This window comes from Otolemur garnettii, unplaced genomic scaffold, assembly GCF_000181295.1.
Source record: "Otolemur garnettii isolate 467f Iridium unplaced genomic scaffold, OtoGar3 scaffold00055, whole genome shotgun sequence".
In the NCBI taxonomy this organism is placed as follows: domain Eukaryota; kingdom Metazoa; phylum Chordata; class Mammalia; order Primates; family Galagidae; genus Otolemur; species Otolemur garnettii.
Window position 1 is genome coordinate 5,094,670 of NW_003852450.1, and position 16,144 is coordinate 5,110,813.

The following is a 16,144-nucleotide window of genomic DNA, read 5'->3' on the forward strand; positions in this document are numbered from 1 at the left end:
GTCCCAGCTACTTGGGAGGCTGAGGCAAGAGAATCTCTTAAGCCCAAGAGTTTGAGGTTACTGTGAGCTGTGATGCTACAGCACTCTACTGAGGGTGACAAAATGAGACTCTGCCTCAAAAAAAAAATGAGTTTGGTACTATATATTAAATACATCTTTTGGGCCCAAGTGATTCTCCTGTCTTAGCCTCCCAAGTAGCTGGGATTATAGGCACCCACCACTCCACCTGGCTATTTTTAGAGATGAGGTCTCACTCTTGCTCAGGCTGGTCTCTATCTCCTGAGCTCAGGCAGTCCATCCACTTCAGCCTTCCAGAGTGCTAGGATTATAGGTATGAGCCACCATGTCAGGCATTATATTAAATATAGAAATGAAGGAAAAGGAGGAGAGACATTTAAAAAAACAAACAAGGCAGTGCAAGGAAAGGACTTGTCTAGGGTACTAGAGGCTAGCGTGGGGCCCGAGACTGGCAGTGCCCACTGAGCGCTTTAACCGAGTGCCCCCTGTGCACCGTACTTTGTACAGGGCATGGGCCTAGAGTGGTGCTGCTGTGAGGGGTTCCCATCACTCCCAGGACAGTACCTTGCCCCTCAAGTGGTCTGCCTTTCTGCTTTCCTCAGTCCCTCAGCAGCTGTGCTCCCAGCTGGGATGGGGGCTGGACTCCAAGAAGCTACATTCCCAGGGCCACCTCCTCAGGCACGGCCCCACAGGTCAAGGAGATGGGAGTTTATTTTTAGACACCGAGTCTCACTTTATCGTCCTCGATAGAGTGCTGTGGCGTCACAGCTCACAGCAACCTCCAGCTCTTGGGCTTAGGCAGTTCTCTTGCCTCAGCCTCAGCCTCCTGAGTAGTTGGGACTACAGGCGCCCGCCACAACACCCGGCTATTTTTTGTTGCAGTTTGGCTGGGGCTGGGTTTGAACCCACCACCCTCGGTATATGGGGCTGGCACCCTACTCAGTGAGCCACAGGCGCCACCCAGGAGATGGGAGTTTTGAGAAGAAAAGGAAACACCTTAAAGTGGGACCATCACGTCTCTGAGCAACTTCTGTCTGGTTCACCGTCCCATCAGGTGTAAATGAGGTCGATTACTGCCAGTACCCGTCGCGGGAGACCCAGCTGCAGTGGCTGCACTACTACCTGCAGGCACAGAAGGGAATGGCCGTGACCCCCAGGGAGGTGGAGAGGCTCTACGTGCAAGTTAACAAGTTTGCCCTGGTGAGTGCTGTGACTGGTAGCGGCTAGGAACAGAGGAGCCAGGAGGAGGGACTTATTACCCCTAGAGATGAGGCCTGGAAAGCCCTGTGTTGGGCAGCTCCTTCTGCTCCCCCACCCCATCAGTCTAGGTCCTCTCCCTTCTAGAGAAAGACTTCCAAGAAAAATCCCAGCTTCCTATTTTAGCAATTCTCTCCCTTGGTTAAGTAGTTCTTTCTACTGTTTAATCGCAGCCTTGCGTGCTGTAGTTAAACTCATCTTTGCATATATATAATGTCAGGCTCTAATCCTCCTGCAACTACCTCTACTGACTCAGAACTCTGTGGAAGCCTTTCCCATCTTCCCTTCCTGCTCAAGTCACTGTGCTGTCAGTTCTCAATTCTGAGTGCCACTTATCCGATGTAGATGGTTCATGCCAGATCACCACTGGCGTGCGCCCAGGGGATTACTAACTAGTCTTATTAATGTCAGCCGTGCATAAGTGAGAAGGTAAGTCAGCTGCCCTGAATTTCACAATACATAATACAGCTAAATAAAATCTTGCCTGTGCTTTTGGATTGCCTGCTCTAGTTTCCTCGCTGGCACTTCTGCATTAGGGTTTTCCTTCCTGGTGTTCCACCGTAAGAACAAGTCTTCCTCTTGCTAAGGTTTTTAGTAATCATTTATTCTGGCTAGTTTATCTATGCCACTTTTAAGTCATGAAAAGAGAAGGCAGTGGAGGGGAGGTACTTTGTAGCCAACCCCTGAGTGAGCAAGTCTCTGGGATGGAGTGGGAATGCCATATGGGAAAGTGATGGTGTCAGGGGAAGCTGGGAACCACGGTCCCCTGGGCTGCTTGAGTCTGAGATGACCTGGGCTTGGTGGGCACCTCTGGCAAAAAGGAAAGTGGAATTTAATGCTTAGCAAATGTCTGTACTTGAGGGCATCTTTGTCCTCATATCTAGATTCACTTTTTAACCTGACTGGCCTTCCAGTAGAGGAGAGTAAAGGTCAGGGTAGGGGTTATACCCACAGACACATGGCCAGGGCACTGCTGCCCATCTCACTCCTCAATTCCCTGTGCCCTAGTGAGGATGTACCAGCCTCTCCATTGGCCGCTAGGTCTAAGCTCTGGGAGTCGTCTTGTCCTGGATAGCTTGGCCTTGAAGATTCTAGGAGATTCCCCTGGGCAGGAAAGAAGCCATGGGTGGAGTGGGATTGTGGGTCCTGCTTAGGCTGGGGGAACCACCTGAAGTTCCTAGAAGCACCTTTCTGCTGATCATACGCCCTTAGGGTGGGCCAGCACTGGGGCCTTGGTAGAGCTGACTCTCCTTGCCTTTTTCTGGCAGGAGTGGAGGCCTCAAATACTGTCCAGTGACTTGGCCTCCAGAATTTCCCCACCACATCTCTGCCAGTATCCTAGCTCTGTGTCTTCCAGAATGGCTCTATAGGGATGGCATGGGGGGGGGGCTGCTAAACTGACCCTCTCTGGTCTGTTTCCAGGCGTCTCACTTCTTCTGGGCTCTCTGGGCCCTCATCCAGAGCAAGTACTCCACCATCGACTTTGATTTCCTCAGGTGAGTGTGGGGTAAACAGGTAGGGAGGGGGCATGGAGAAAGGAAGAACCTTGAACCCAAGGTACAGAGGGGGCAAAGGACAGTCCTTTGGAATGGAAGACCTGGAGTCTATTCCTCTGTTCTGTTGACTCATCCCCTTTCCACTGCCCCTGGGGGTGCCGAGGAATACCACTCTGAAAATAGAAGTGCCATGTCCTCCTTTGTGCCAGTCCCCTGATGTGTCTCCTGCCACTCCATTGCCCTGCCTGCTGCCAGCACACCTGTCTGCAGTGCTTGGTGATGGAGGGAATCATTGAAATCAGTCTAAAAGATTATGGAGATCTTTTATAGTGGAGAAGACAGAATTCCAGAGCAGAAGTGACATATGAGGTCACTTGGGTGGCTTTGTGTTTGCTGTGCTGCCTCCCTGCATGGATGTCAGGCCCATCTACCCCTTTAGTGGCTCCTAGTGCCATATCGGCACAGTACTTACATGTGGTTCTCAACCTTCCTAATGCCGCAACCCTTTAGTACAGTTCATGTTGTGGTGACCCCCAACCATAAAACTATTTTCGTTTCTACTTCATAACTGTGATTTTGCCACTGTTATGAATCATAATGTAAATATCTGATATGCAGGATGTATTTAGGCAACCCCTGTGAAAGGGTCGTTCCACCCCCAAAGGGGTCGCGACCTACAGGTTGAGAAGCGCTGATAGATGGTACTTGAGTACTGGCAATCAGTGGGGTCCCCGTCATGGAGGTATGTATGCCCCATGTATGCCCCTAAGGACCAGGAATCATTTCTTCCTCCATTCTTGCCAGACCCTTGCTCTTCTCCCCACCCTCCTTTAGCTTAAAAGGAATCATGACCCCAACTTCAAAGTATTCACAACCACGAGGGAAATGAGATCAAAAGCACAATGCGATACCGTACAGCGCTATATCCATTAGGACGAGCTATCAAAGAAACCAGAAAATAACAAATATGTGTAAGGATATGAAGACATTGGAACCTTTGTGCACTGTTGGTGGGAATGTAAAATGGTGAGCTCCTATGACGGCTGCTCAAAAAAACTAAAAATAGAATTACCATATGATCCAGCGATCCCACTTCTGGGTACATAGACAAAGAGTTGAAAGCAGGGTCTGAGAGAAATCTGTACACCCATGTTCACAGCAACATTACTTACAGTAGCCAAAAGGTGGAAGCAATCCAGGTGGATTGACTGGATAAATAAAATGTGGTACATACACACAATGGAGTATCACTCAGCTTTAAAAAGGAAATCTTACCACATGCACCAACCTTGAGGATGTTATGATAAATGAAATCAGCCAGTCACAAAAAGATAAAATACTGGCCAAGCCCCATCTTTTTCCTGGAGCCCTGCTCAGGTACCTCTCTCTGGCCCAACAAGGAAAAAAAGAAGACAGGTTGGGGGCAGTGGCTCACTGTAATCCTAGCACTCTGGGAGGCTGGGGAGGGTGCATGGCCTGAGCTCACAGGTTCGAGACCAGCCTGAGCCAGAGCAAGACCCTGTGTCTTAAAAAATAGCTGGGCATTGTCGCAGGCACCTGTAGTCCCAGCTACTTGGGAGGCGGAGGCAAGAGAATCGCTTAAGCCCGAGAGTTGGAGGTTGCCATGAGCTGTGACAGCACTGCACTCTACCAAGGGTGAAAAGGCAGACTGTTTAAAAAGAAAAAAGACATCCTATGTGAGTCCACTTATAAGATAGTCAAATTCATAAGAAATAAGCAGAACGGTCAGGGCCTAGAGGGGCACAAATGGGGAGGGTCGTTTTGTGGGTATAGTTTCGGTTTTGCCCAATGAAAAAGCTGAAGAGATTTATTACACAATAAGATGAATCTACTTGGCACTTCAAAGCTGTCAAAACAAAACTCCAAACGTGCAGAAGCGTTACTCCAGTCTATCTGAGAAGAAAAAAATGAACAAACGAAAACCTGGGCTGGGGTTGACCTGCCCAGACCTAGGTGGCTTCAAGCTGCTTTCCTCACAATGTGAGTGTCCTCACAGGGCCCACTGGCCTCCCTCCCCACACCCAGCTTCTTCTGCTTTCTGACAGGTATGCAGTGATCCGATTCAACCAGTACTTCAAGGTGAAACCTGAAGTGTCAGCCTTGGAGATGCCAAAGTGACCAGCCACCCCACCCTCCCCTACCCATCTGTCTGACCAGACCTGTTCTCCAGGGCTCAGTTCAGCTCTGGGGTCTACACCCTTGGACAAGGTGGGAGAAGGGGAAGGTTGGATGTCCAGGGAGAAGGCTCTATCCCTGCCATCAGCCCCCAGTGGTTGCCACCGAAGACCTCATTCTCCTGTTTGGAGGGGCTGATAGGACCCATCTCTGGGGGTCCCCTTCACCTCGCCAGGCTTGGGAGGAAGTGCCTGTAGACAGCCAGGGCCTAGACCATAACTGCCCTTGGGAAGCACATCATTCCCAGCACAGGCCCTGCTGGAATTTGGGCTGCCTTAGATGTGTCATTTAACCCTTCCTGGCCTGGGGAAGTAGGGAAGGGAGGAGGGCTTCTTTCTACCTCCAGTGCCCCTATGGGCCTCCAGCCCGTCTCCCTCTACATGCCCCGTGTGGGAGGTGCTGAGCCCCAAACCAGCGTCAAACCAACTCTGACACATGGATGTACATATCTTGCTGGGGCGTCAAACCAACTCTGACAGATGGATGTACATATCTTGCTGGGGCGTGGGGCGTCTACAATTCAGTGAGACACCTCCCCTGGCAGTGGCCTCACCTGAGACTCCTCACCTTCTCTAAACCAGATCCAATCAAGTAACTCCTTCTCGAACCTCAGCCTGAGGAGACATGCTCCCCCCAGTGCCCCTCCTGCTCCTGTGCTTCTGTTCTATCCCTCTGCAGCCTGCCAGGGGGCTAAGGAGACAGATGACTTTAGCCCTGGGCCCAAGAAGGGGCACAGCCAAGGGTAGGGTGGCCAGAATCAGAGCCAGCAGCCTCCTGCCTTGTTCCCTCCCGGCCCTCCAGGCACTCCTTCCCAAGGATGTTTCTCCATCTCCATCTCTGTCTTGAAGTTGACCGAGGTCTTCCCACCTGGGAATGACCAGTGGGCATCGAGGGGCAGAGGGGGCCAGGGGCCTCCTCTAGGGCCCAGCACATGAGAGCCTGGCAGGATCGAGTCAGAAAGGTGCTGACCGTTGCACTGCCACTGGACAGCGTCCACCTCCCTTCAGCCCTCACAGCTCCTCTGGCCCATAAAGTGATTCACTTGTAAATTATCATGGTTTTCTGCATTAAAATGCTCAATTCTGGACTTCTCTGTGTCTGTCCAGTGACAGTGGTGAGGATTTATGTCCTGGGTGCAGGGCCAAGGAGCACGGCAGCTCCTCTTCTCTGCCGTCCCTTTGGGCTGGATGCTGAAGTGGAGGTAGCAGCTCTGCAGACCTGGGCAGGCTGGTGTTTCACAGCTTCTCTGCTTTTGGTGGTGTTGCTAAAATCAGTTGAACCTGGGAGAGGGCTGCCGCGAGGGAACTAGGCTGTGTCTGACCAAGGTGATCAAGCAGTGAAACCCAGAATGGAGGGACTCAGGACATCTCCCTCAGTCATTCTGGGTCCCAGCATTGGGGCTGATAGCAAGCAAGAGTGATTTTTGGAACCAATCTGTTATCTTCTCAGAAGACCACAGGGAGGAAAGGGCAGAAACTCTGAAGGGAGAAGGGGGTGTCCCTCAGCAGCCCAGTTGCTATAGGCGTAGCAACTTTCAGGGTAGGACACAGGGCAGCAGCTGCTTGCTTCCAGGGCCCCCCAAATGTGCGCAGTACCCTTAGGGGCAGTGCTGGCAACAGCAGCCACCACCTGCCAGGTGGACTCTGGTTGGTTTTTGTCTGCAGAAGTACCAGGATGCCATGGCAACTGCTGGAGCTGGCACTGGCAGCTGGCACCTATCAAGGTCACAGTGATCCAGCATGGCTAGAACTTCCAGGGGCAGCAGCCTAGGAGGGGTCTTAATCAAGGACATGGGGAAAGAGGTCCCACATAGGGATGGTGTCAGAGCTGGGCAGGCAGGTCTTCTGGTGGTCATCGTGGGGACAGGTGGCCAGACATGACCTGTCTGCAGACTAAACAGCAGTGCCCACCCTTCTGTTCTTCTCAGGGCCAGCTCTGAGACTGAGGGCAGCATTAATACTGAAGTCAGCTTTTTCTCCAGCTTCCAAGCAGTGTTGGAAGCAGGTATAGCAGCATTGACCAGGAACTAGCTGGAATGTGGCCCCTGGGTATCATCCTGTGCCCCTAAGGCCCTGGCCACAATCCTGCAGCCCTATCCCGCTGACACCTTTGAGTAAGTATTCTCATTCCTCCAGTCCTCCAGGGAAATGAGTAGGTAAGGGGCACACCACCCAAAGCCTGGGCATTCTACCATCTCTCCTTTCCCAGTGCCCCTGGACTAACCAGAACCCCTGACCTTCTGGCTAAGCACCAGGCCACCTGAGTGTGACCTGAGCACCACCTCCTCCAGCCCCTTCCTAGGCCCTTGGCAGAAGCTCCAGGCAAAAGATGGGCTCTGACCTTCTGTCTCTGCAGGAGAGGCCTGGAGGGGGCAGAGAACAACTTGTGGCCCAGCCTTCCTGGTAATGAGGAGGACACTATGTTCCTGGCCTCTGCAACCCACCTGACCCATCCGCCCTCTCGTGGGAGGTGTGTGTGGGGGGGTGGGACTCCATTGCACCAACCATCCTAAGTGGAAGACACAGGGCCAATCCCTGTCTCAGCAACTGGAATGGAATGCGGCAAGCAGGACAAGAGTCCCTGGCATGGGACATGGGCAGTACTAGCCTTAGGCCCCCACCTCTACCCAAGGCCACTGAGGACTTGGGAACAGGGGAACTCAGGATTGGCTAGGAGTGTGTGGGTGAGCCAGGCAGGGAATCTGAGTACACTGGCCAGGACTTGGTTTGGAATAATGAGCACAGTGGGGGTGGAGGAGAGGGACAGTGGGAGATGACTGCCATGGCAGGGGGCATCAGGCCAGCGAGGCTCCTCCTTCTACTGCCACCTGCATCTAAGGAGAAGGGCCTGCAGCTTTGAGGGACAAGGCTGGGAAAAACCAGCAGGTGAGCAGCTGGACGTGCCCCAGACCAAATAGCTGGGCCCCAAATTCTTGAGTCTTTGTTTCCACACCCTTCCAAGTCTGTGGCCCTGGAATCAGTTGTACCCACCTTTCCTCAGCACCACCATCCCCAATCTAGGAATCCCTCAGCCAGCGTTCCAGAGCCTCTGAGTACTTCCTAGGTTAGGACATTGACTACATTTTTGAACATCTTTGTTGAAAAGTTCTTACTTTCATTTGCAAGTCCAAGTTCCACCTCAAGAGCTATGTAGAATTACCGTTGCCCACCTAGCAGCTTTGAAGAAATGATCACATCCTTTCTGCCCTACTCTCTCCCCTCTTTTCTGGACTAAACATGCCTGCCCTTTTGACCATTCCTCTCAGGATGTGTCTGCCAGGATGCTGCCAGTCCTTCTCCACTGTGACAACAGCCTTTTCTAGGAAGGGGTTAGGCCTATGTGGGGTACCCTGGAACCATCACCTGCCTTGTTGTGAACACAGTCTCTATTAATCCTGCCCCAATCTAACGCTTTCAAGAGAAATGCCATTCAGCTCTGCTGTCCCCATTCCATACTGATGGGATTAATTTTTAACCACAGGAGCTGTCTTTTTATAGATCCTGGTTAATATGCATTTTGTGAGCTTCAGGCCTATTTTTTCCTAGTGCAATAACTCAGTCTTTGAAATTCTCACCCACAGCATAAGGTCACAGAGCCCTGAAGCGCATTAGAGACCCTGCTTTATTAACAGGGGGCAGGGGGTGAGGGTGAGGAGCTCATAAATGGGCTTGAGCGTGTCCATGCATCCCCTTTTCCGGGACTAGGGCCCAAGCTTTCATTGGTATCTCAAAGGGCTCCTTTTCTGAAAGAGGATAAGAACCAGGATAAGGTTTAATCCCTTTGTTCTCAGATGAGGACAATGAGGCCTCTAAAGGGGACCTGATCCTTCTCACTAAACCATGTGGATAGTACCAGGGAGAACCTGAGCCTAACTCCTACTGCAGTGCTCTCACCATGGTCTTGTTTCTGAGGACCTGACGGGCTCACCTGCTTAAGGGAGGGGCATTCAGTGTTGGCTCTGTAGGTGGTGCATGTCCCTCATTCCCTTGGCCTGGGCCTCTTGCACCTAAGCCAGTTCCTTCCTGCTGATCCCTGAAGCGCCCACAAGTGGCCACCAGAGGGCAGTGGTGCCTAGGTTTCAGGCGTACTTAGGAATCCTGGACTCAGGCCAGCCTCCCTCCTCCCCTGCACAAGGGCCAGATTCTGAAATGATCTGTCTTTATTATGCCATCAGAAAACAAAAAAATCCCCCGAGTGTAAACAGGAGAAATGTGCTGGTTAAGTTATTCATTATCTTATTATTAACAAAATAAAGCACTATCTATGTTTACAGTCATAAAAAAGAAACAGCCTGGAAAGAAATGGGGGCTTTGGGAAAGGGGAAGAAAGGGGAGAAGATGGGGGGCAAGCAGACTCCATATCTGGCCCTGTGGGATTTGGGGTTCCCTTCCCACCCTGATCTGAGAGCTGTTCCAGATCTTTGGAGTTTGATGCCAATAGGATTTGATTTCCTTAAGGAAATAACTTGTGAATCTGAGACCCATTCCCTAGTGTAGAGTTGGGGGAGGTGAGGGCAGGTGGAAGAGGGGCAGGGTCAGGCTAAGAGAGTATAGCAACCCCTTCCAAGAATGGGGAGCCCCCCCATGTTCATGAGGGTGGGCTGGAGACCAGCTCCCATGGCGAAGCTCCCTCTCTAGGGCCCCTATCACTGGAAGGAAGGGAGCATCAATTCCCCCCCACTCCTGCAATCAGGTTGGGATAAGGGACAGGGCTGGGCCACCAGGACAAAGCCCCCTGGAGACTGAGGCACATTCCCATGCTTCTCAGACCTAAAAGTGGCTCCGTGGGAACCAACTGGTAGAGTCAGGGAGGGAGTGGGGGTGGGGGAAGTGAACAGGCAGGCAGGAGGAGGTCAGGAAGGCTGGTGGGCCCCAGGCAGACCAAGAGCCTAAAAGGACCCAGAGGGCATGTGGGGGTAGGGATAGAGAGACAAAGAGGGGCCTTGCAGAAAGACAAGAGAGATAGAGAATTGCACACAAGGACACACAGAACCTGAGACACCCAGACTGACAAAGAGGTAGCAATTTGGGAAAAAAGAGAAGCACAGAAAGAGGCTTCCAGAGAAATGAGAGTGGCATCAAGAGACACACCCACAGGAACTCAGCAACAGTGCCTGGCACATCAAGGGCACTCAATAAATATCTTGTGCAATGAATGAACAGATGAAAACATACACACATACACAGAGAGCAGCCAGAGGCACAGTGGGCTTGGCAGAGATAGACAGTGAAGAGACAGCCAGACCTTCTGCACAAAGCGATCCTGGTGACAGAGGAGTGATCTTGGGGGTACGTGGGAGGGGGTGGTGGTCCCACAGTGGCTGGTCCAACCAGTACAGGAATGGAAACAAAGCATGTGACCCCAGGGGGACAGGTCTATAGCTGCCACATCCCCATGGGTAGACCTGCAGGAGGGAGAGCCAACCAGTGTCCCCTGGCCATGAGCCCCAAGGGCCAAAGAGCTTAGCCAGCTCAGCCCATCACCAATGTGGGCCCTGCCCACCAGGTGACAGCTTATTAGGTATGTCCAAGGGTGTGGTGGGGAGGGGGACTCTCCCCTCATGCACATATCTACAAGTGCACAGCTTTGCTCATCTCCAGGGCACACCCAAGTCCAAGTACCAACAGAGTCCAGGTCAGCTGGCTGTGCCCATGGGGTGGAGGTGGGGTTTCTCCCCAGAAGGGGCCAGGCCCACACTGCAAGATCAGTCTGTGAGCACTACCAACTCCCCATCACTCTTCTCTTCGACCTCTGAGTCCTCGTCCTCACTGTACCGGTACATCTCTCCATCGGCCACTGAGTGCCTGTCATCTGTGCCTTCACCTTCCTCCCTGAGGCTGCAGGTGTTGACAATAACAGGCATGTTGGGGTCCAGGCTCCGGGGGACATAGTGCTCCACCAGCGGCTGTGCCAGGGGCATTCCTGCCGCCCGAGGGTACAGGACGTCTGAGGGGCTCATCTGCACCTGGCCAGCCTGTGGGCTGGGGGCAGAGAAGAAGTATGGTTATACCAGCATCCCCACTCCAACCCCAAGCCCAGCCCCCCACAGGCCGCCTCAGAGCATGCAGGCCCACCCCACACCTTCTTGGCTCTGTGACTCAGACAACCGCCCCCATTCTGTTTTCTGATGGTCAAATTCAGTGTCACCTACATCCCTGCAGATGGCCCCGCAGACCCAGGGCTGTGGGTGTGTTCAACAGATAATCTTCTTGGAGGATGGGGTATGAATCCAAATTTGTGAAATGTGTATTTTTAACACCCTTGAGGGGTTTCCTTTTAAAGGAATCCACTAGGATGCTAGCTTTGTTCAAGTTGAGAGAATATTTTGATTTTTAGTACCTCTGGATTTGTACAGCGTTCATCAGAAAAAGGACCTGCGAGCACATTTATTTCTCCAGGCACATGTGGCCTCCACAGGTACTCAAAGTCACAACCCACAACCCCAGACTCCAGGTGCTCAGTGCAGGCACACACACAGCCACACACAGTCGCCCCTGGCTGTGGTCACATGCAAAGGCCAGCCACACACTGACACCGCCACTCGCAAGAGTTACACAGGCACAGATGGTCTCTCAGCCGCCTGGTGGGTGAGGGGCACTGCTCACGGGATGGCATAGCTCTGGCGGGCATCCTGGCGCCGGGTCCTCATCAGGGCCTTGTACTCGCCCACACGCAGCCGCTTGCCCTCCACTATGCAGGTGCGCTTGGGCCGTGGCTTGTACTTGTAGTCAGGATACTTCTCCAGGTGTTGCCGGCTCAGCCTCGCCTGTTCCTCATAGTAGGGCTGCTTTTCCTGGTTGGTCATGGACTTCCAGCGGGAGCCTGGCCCAGCCCCCAGGGGCAGGCAGTCAGTGCTGAGCTCTGCTGACCACCCCAGCCCCCTGCAGACCCTGGAGGCCTCTAGGAGAGTATGGTCCCTAGGTAGGGCCATAAGATAATACGTGTGCAAGCACTGCGCAAGCTCCTGCCCCATGTGGGTGCACCATGAATGTTGAGCAAAGGAATGAATCAAGTTGGCCATGTATACGGATATCCAATTTCAGCTTAAGACTCGCATCCACCCACATCCCAAATGATCAGGCAACTTCTCGGAGGCCTCTGGTCTGCCTGATTTGATAAAAAGAACAGCCACTCAGGCCCTTAAAAACCCAGATAGCCTCTGTGCAGAGGACAAAATTCCTGGTGCTTTGGTTGACAAGGGACCTGCACAGAAACCAGAGGAGCCTCTGTTTTGAAAACAACTGTCCCCTTCTAGCACCATTTTCCTGCCCCACACCCCTCCTTGGCCTCCAATCAGAACATATAATTGACATTGCCATGAGCTATACCCAGAGCGACAGAGTGAGACTCTATCTGAAAATTAAAAAAAAAAAACCTTTCGACTGATAGCCCAAGAACACCAGTCTCTCCTGTTGTCTACCAGACCTAGCTCCAAGGATCTGGGCAAACAGTGGAACAAGTTAGGTTTAGATCAGGAGGGCTAAAGAATTCCCGCCCCGAATACATATACATGTTTCTCAGTTCTTGACGGCAGGTGCTACCAGAAGAGCCCTGCAATGGTACAAGACCACAAGACCCAGCTGCCCCCACATCTACTCTGACTCCTGCACTCATATCAGATTCTACTAGAGTCCAACATGGTATAAAATACTCCCAAGCAAGCCCCAGGCAGACCCAGCTGGCTTCTGCCCCCAGCTCCTGCTAGACTATGGCTCTGGATATCCTACAGCTCTGGGAGAGCCCACCCACTGGTCCTTACCAAGGATCTTGCTGATGCTGGAGTTGTGCATATCAGGGAAGGCTTGGAGGATCTTCCTCCGCTCGTCCTTCGCCCACACCATGAAGGCGTTCATGGGCCTCTTGATGTGGCTGCTGTTTCGTGACTCCGGGAAGTGGCGGGAGCCTGGGGGGCAGGGATGGTGTCAGCTGGGCAGCCTGTCTGGACTAGGGTGAGTCCTCCAGGGCCAGCAGAGATATCCTCTACTCGGCCACTAGGAGGCGCCAAGGAGGCTCCCACAGCAAGTTATCCCCAGAGGCCCAGCCAGGTACTGGAGGACAGACAGTGGGGACAGCCACGCAGGAAACCGCTCTCTACGGAGACCCAGTAGTCACAGATGTGGGAGACAGAGCCAACATAGACACAGGACAATGGGGGTACACACACCTGCAGAGGACCCAACAGACCATGGGGAAGACGAGATCAGAGACAGACACAACCTGAGCCTCCCTGGTCCCCCAGGGTACAGAGATGGGCCATCCAATTGTCCTGCCCAATAACCCAGTGCCCAGGGCCCTCACCGTCCATGTCACAGCTCAGCATGGCTTCCTCCAGTGGGTGCACGCAGCCCTCCTCCAGCCGCTCCTTGGCTGGGGACGAGTCCAGGTTGATGAGGTCCTAGTGTTGATGGGGCAACCTGTCCATCAGCCTCTGCTCTGTCAAACCCTCTCCTCCCCTCCCTTCGGTAGCCTTAGACTATCTTCCAATCCTGGCCATAATGTGCTCATCCCTGGGGTGCAGGGGAATAGGGCCCATACCTTACGGAAGGGGGCATTAGGGGAGCCTTCCAAGGCCCCGCTGTGGCTGTGCAGCAGCTGTCGAGCATCCTGAATGGCTTTGGTGACAGGATCCCCTTCACCAAGGAAGCCTAGGAAGAGGGCAGAGGAAGAGGAGGGAGTCATCTGGGTTAGTGTTTCCTCTGGCCCTTCTTGGCTGCACACCCAAAGAGATGCCATTTACACTGGCTGCTGTGCAGTGACAATATTCTAAAAGCAAAAATAGCAGCCCCTGGAACTGTGTAACTTAGTGGCATGAATTCCTGATGCTGGAGTGCCCAGACAGATATGGTGGGGCAGAGCAGGTCATGTGGTAAAACCTAGAATTCAGGGGAAAGGACACGCCCACAGTCGTATCCTCCTTGGCCCACCCCTAAGAGGGCTGGTGGACAGGTGTAGGCAGCAGAAAGCTTACCCAGAGGCAGGCTGGGGGGGCTGGACTGTAGGTCCCGTGTAGGGGCTCCATGGCTGGGGGGGCGGGGGCCACAGTTGCTCATCTTCAGGCTGGGGGAGTTGGAGGTGTTGGGCAGCTCCGAAGACTTGGGCTTGGCTGTCAGGTTCAAGGGCTGGGAGGGCTCCTGACGGGGGACCCAGAAGGTCAAAGGTAAGAGATACCCAAGGAGGCCTCCACAGAGGGACAGAAGGGAAGTGAGACCAGCATACCCAGAACAGACAAGGATAGTGACAGCAGGCTCGGCACCTGTCACTCAGCACTGAGGCTGGTGGGTTTGAACCCGGCCAGGGCCTGCTAAACAACAATGACAACAATAACAACAACAAACAGCCGGGCATTGTAGCAGGAGCCTGTAGTCCCAGCTATCAGGAGGCTGAGGCAAGAGAATCGCTTAAGCCCAAGAGTTTGAGACTGCTATGAGCTATGACGCCATGGCACTCTACCGAGGGTGACATAGTGAGGCTGTCTCCCCTCCAAAAAAAGACAAATAAATAAATAAATAAATAAATAAAGGAGAGTGATGACGCAAAAGTGGAGACAGAAAGGGCAGGTAAAGAACATAGGTTCTGGGGTCACCATTCCACAGCCCACAGTCCCCAAGATAGGGCAGTCAGCCATTATGAGCTGGGGAGGGAGCCCCAGGCCGGAGCAGAGAGTAGTACCTGCAAGGGGTGGTGGGCAGCCATGGCCCCAGGCCTCTTCACCACTGGGGCAGGTGGGCTGTGCAGCAGCTGCAGCGGGTACTCCACTATGGAAAAGGCGCAGGGAGAAAAGTCCTGGATGAGCACAGAACAGCAGATACCCTGCTTGACGGGGCCCTGCACCACAAGGTGGGCCAAGCCTCAAAGCTGGCTCTCCTCTGACTGCTCTGCCACACACACTGATGTCTTCACCCTGCTCCTGCCCCAACCCGGACTCCAGAGCCCCACCCAGTGGTGCAAGGAGAGAAGGCATGTCATCTGCTCATTCAGTGGATACTTGTATTTTGTACCTACTAAATACAGGATTCAAAAGCAGCTGCCCCTTGTGTGGCATGTCTCCTGTGCATTATCTCCCAATAAGAAACAGCATGCTCAATACATCAACATCCCATTTTACAGATCAAAGAACAGAGACCTTAGAATCAAGTGGCAGTGCTTGGATTTGAACCCAGGTCCTCGAGACTTCACAGCCCACTGATACAGCACTCTGTCTTCTACCTACCCTACCTCACTCCTCCTCCACCAGGCCCAGCATCAAGGAGTTGACAGTTTAGGTGGAGAAGAAGCCATGTGTACAAACCATAAAGCGCATGACAGGTGGTGAGAAGGGCCGCACAGGTAGCGTGCCAGAGAACTTTGTTCCTGCTTGTGACTAAGCAGGCTCTCAGGGGCAGTCGAGATGTGAGCTAGTGCCTGCAGGACAGGCAGGATTCAGACGGGGGGAGATGGGGTGGCAAGATGTGTAAAAGTGAGATCGGGGAATGAGGCAGGCACATGGGCCAGGTCGGCTCCATGGCCTACAAAGGCCCAGCTCAGGAGTATGGACAGTGTACTGTGGGCACCAGGGGCCATCTAAGGCAGGTGACCTGGGGAGGGCAATATTCACAGCCTTAGGAAGGGGTCCTGCTTGCTTGGATTCTGAAGCAAACAGCAGGAGGCAGCCAGGCCAGTACTGGTCTTTCCTGGCTTAATTTCTCCCTCACCTGTCTAGAAAACCCTTGGGGCCCCTTCCCGGACCAGGCCTGCCTCCTGCCCCCTGCCTCCCAGAATGTGCACCATATTCACAGGGAGTTGCAATAGTTTGGTGTCATTGCCATGGCCTCCAGATTCAGCCCTCCCCTTTCCTAATCCATTCTGCTAATTGGAAACTTCTGTCCACACTGGGCCTATCTCAGTCCACTCGGGTTGCTACAACAGAGACCCATAAACTAGGCAGCTTATAAACAACAGTTCTAGGTGGGGGATCCACCTCAAGATGAAGCATGCCTTTGCATCTTCCCCATATCTAACTCAGATGAGACTTTGGACTTTAAACTTTGAGTTGATGCTGGAACAAGTTAAGACTTTTCGGGCGGCGCCTGTGGCTCAATGAGTAGGGCATGGGCCCCATATACGAAGGGTGGTGGGTTCAAACCCAATCCCAGCCAAAATACAACAACAAGAACAACAAAAATAGCTGGGCATTGTGG

General features: G+C 53.0%; 2 protein-coding genes across 5 annotated transcripts in view; one reads left to right on the plus strand and one right to left on the minus strand.

The window, feature by feature from the left end:
• The window catches only part of ETNK2 (ethanolamine kinase 2), a 20,299-nt gene extending 14,870 nt beyond the window's left edge, over positions 1–5,429 (plus strand). For 3 of the 4 annotated variants that reach the window (XM_023514548.1, XM_023514549.1, XM_023514550.1), the window contains exons 7-9: positions 1,073–1,218; positions 2,698–2,771; positions 4,838–5,420. In XM_023514548.1, the coding sequence (XP_023370316.1) occupies positions 1,073–1,218; positions 2,698–2,771; positions 4,838–4,910 (293 nt within the window). In that variant the 3' untranslated portion in view covers positions 4,911–5,420. Of the gene's footprint in view, positions 1–1,072; positions 1,219–2,697; positions 2,772–4,837 lie in introns of all 4 variants that reach the window. The other variant, XM_003792243.3, reaches the window with a different exon arrangement.
• Positions 5,430–7,692: 2,263 nt separating this feature from the next.
• SOX13 (SRY-box 13) overlaps positions 7,693–16,144 on the minus strand; it is a 53,214-nt gene continuing 44,762 nt past the window's right edge. Inside the window, exons 8-14 of the mRNA XM_012806700.2 lie at positions 14,637–14,722; positions 13,936–14,098; positions 13,503–13,612; positions 13,266–13,362; positions 12,727–12,870; positions 11,573–11,789; positions 7,693–10,948 (exon numbers count right to left, since the gene is read on the minus strand). Coding sequence (XP_012662154.1) covers positions 10,672–10,948; positions 11,573–11,789; positions 12,727–12,870; positions 13,266–13,362; positions 13,503–13,612; positions 13,936–14,098; positions 14,637–14,722 — 1,094 coding nt within the window. The 3' untranslated portion in view covers positions 7,693–10,671. The remainder of the gene's footprint in view (positions 10,949–11,572; positions 11,790–12,726; positions 12,871–13,265; positions 13,363–13,502; positions 13,613–13,935; positions 14,099–14,636; positions 14,723–16,144) is intronic.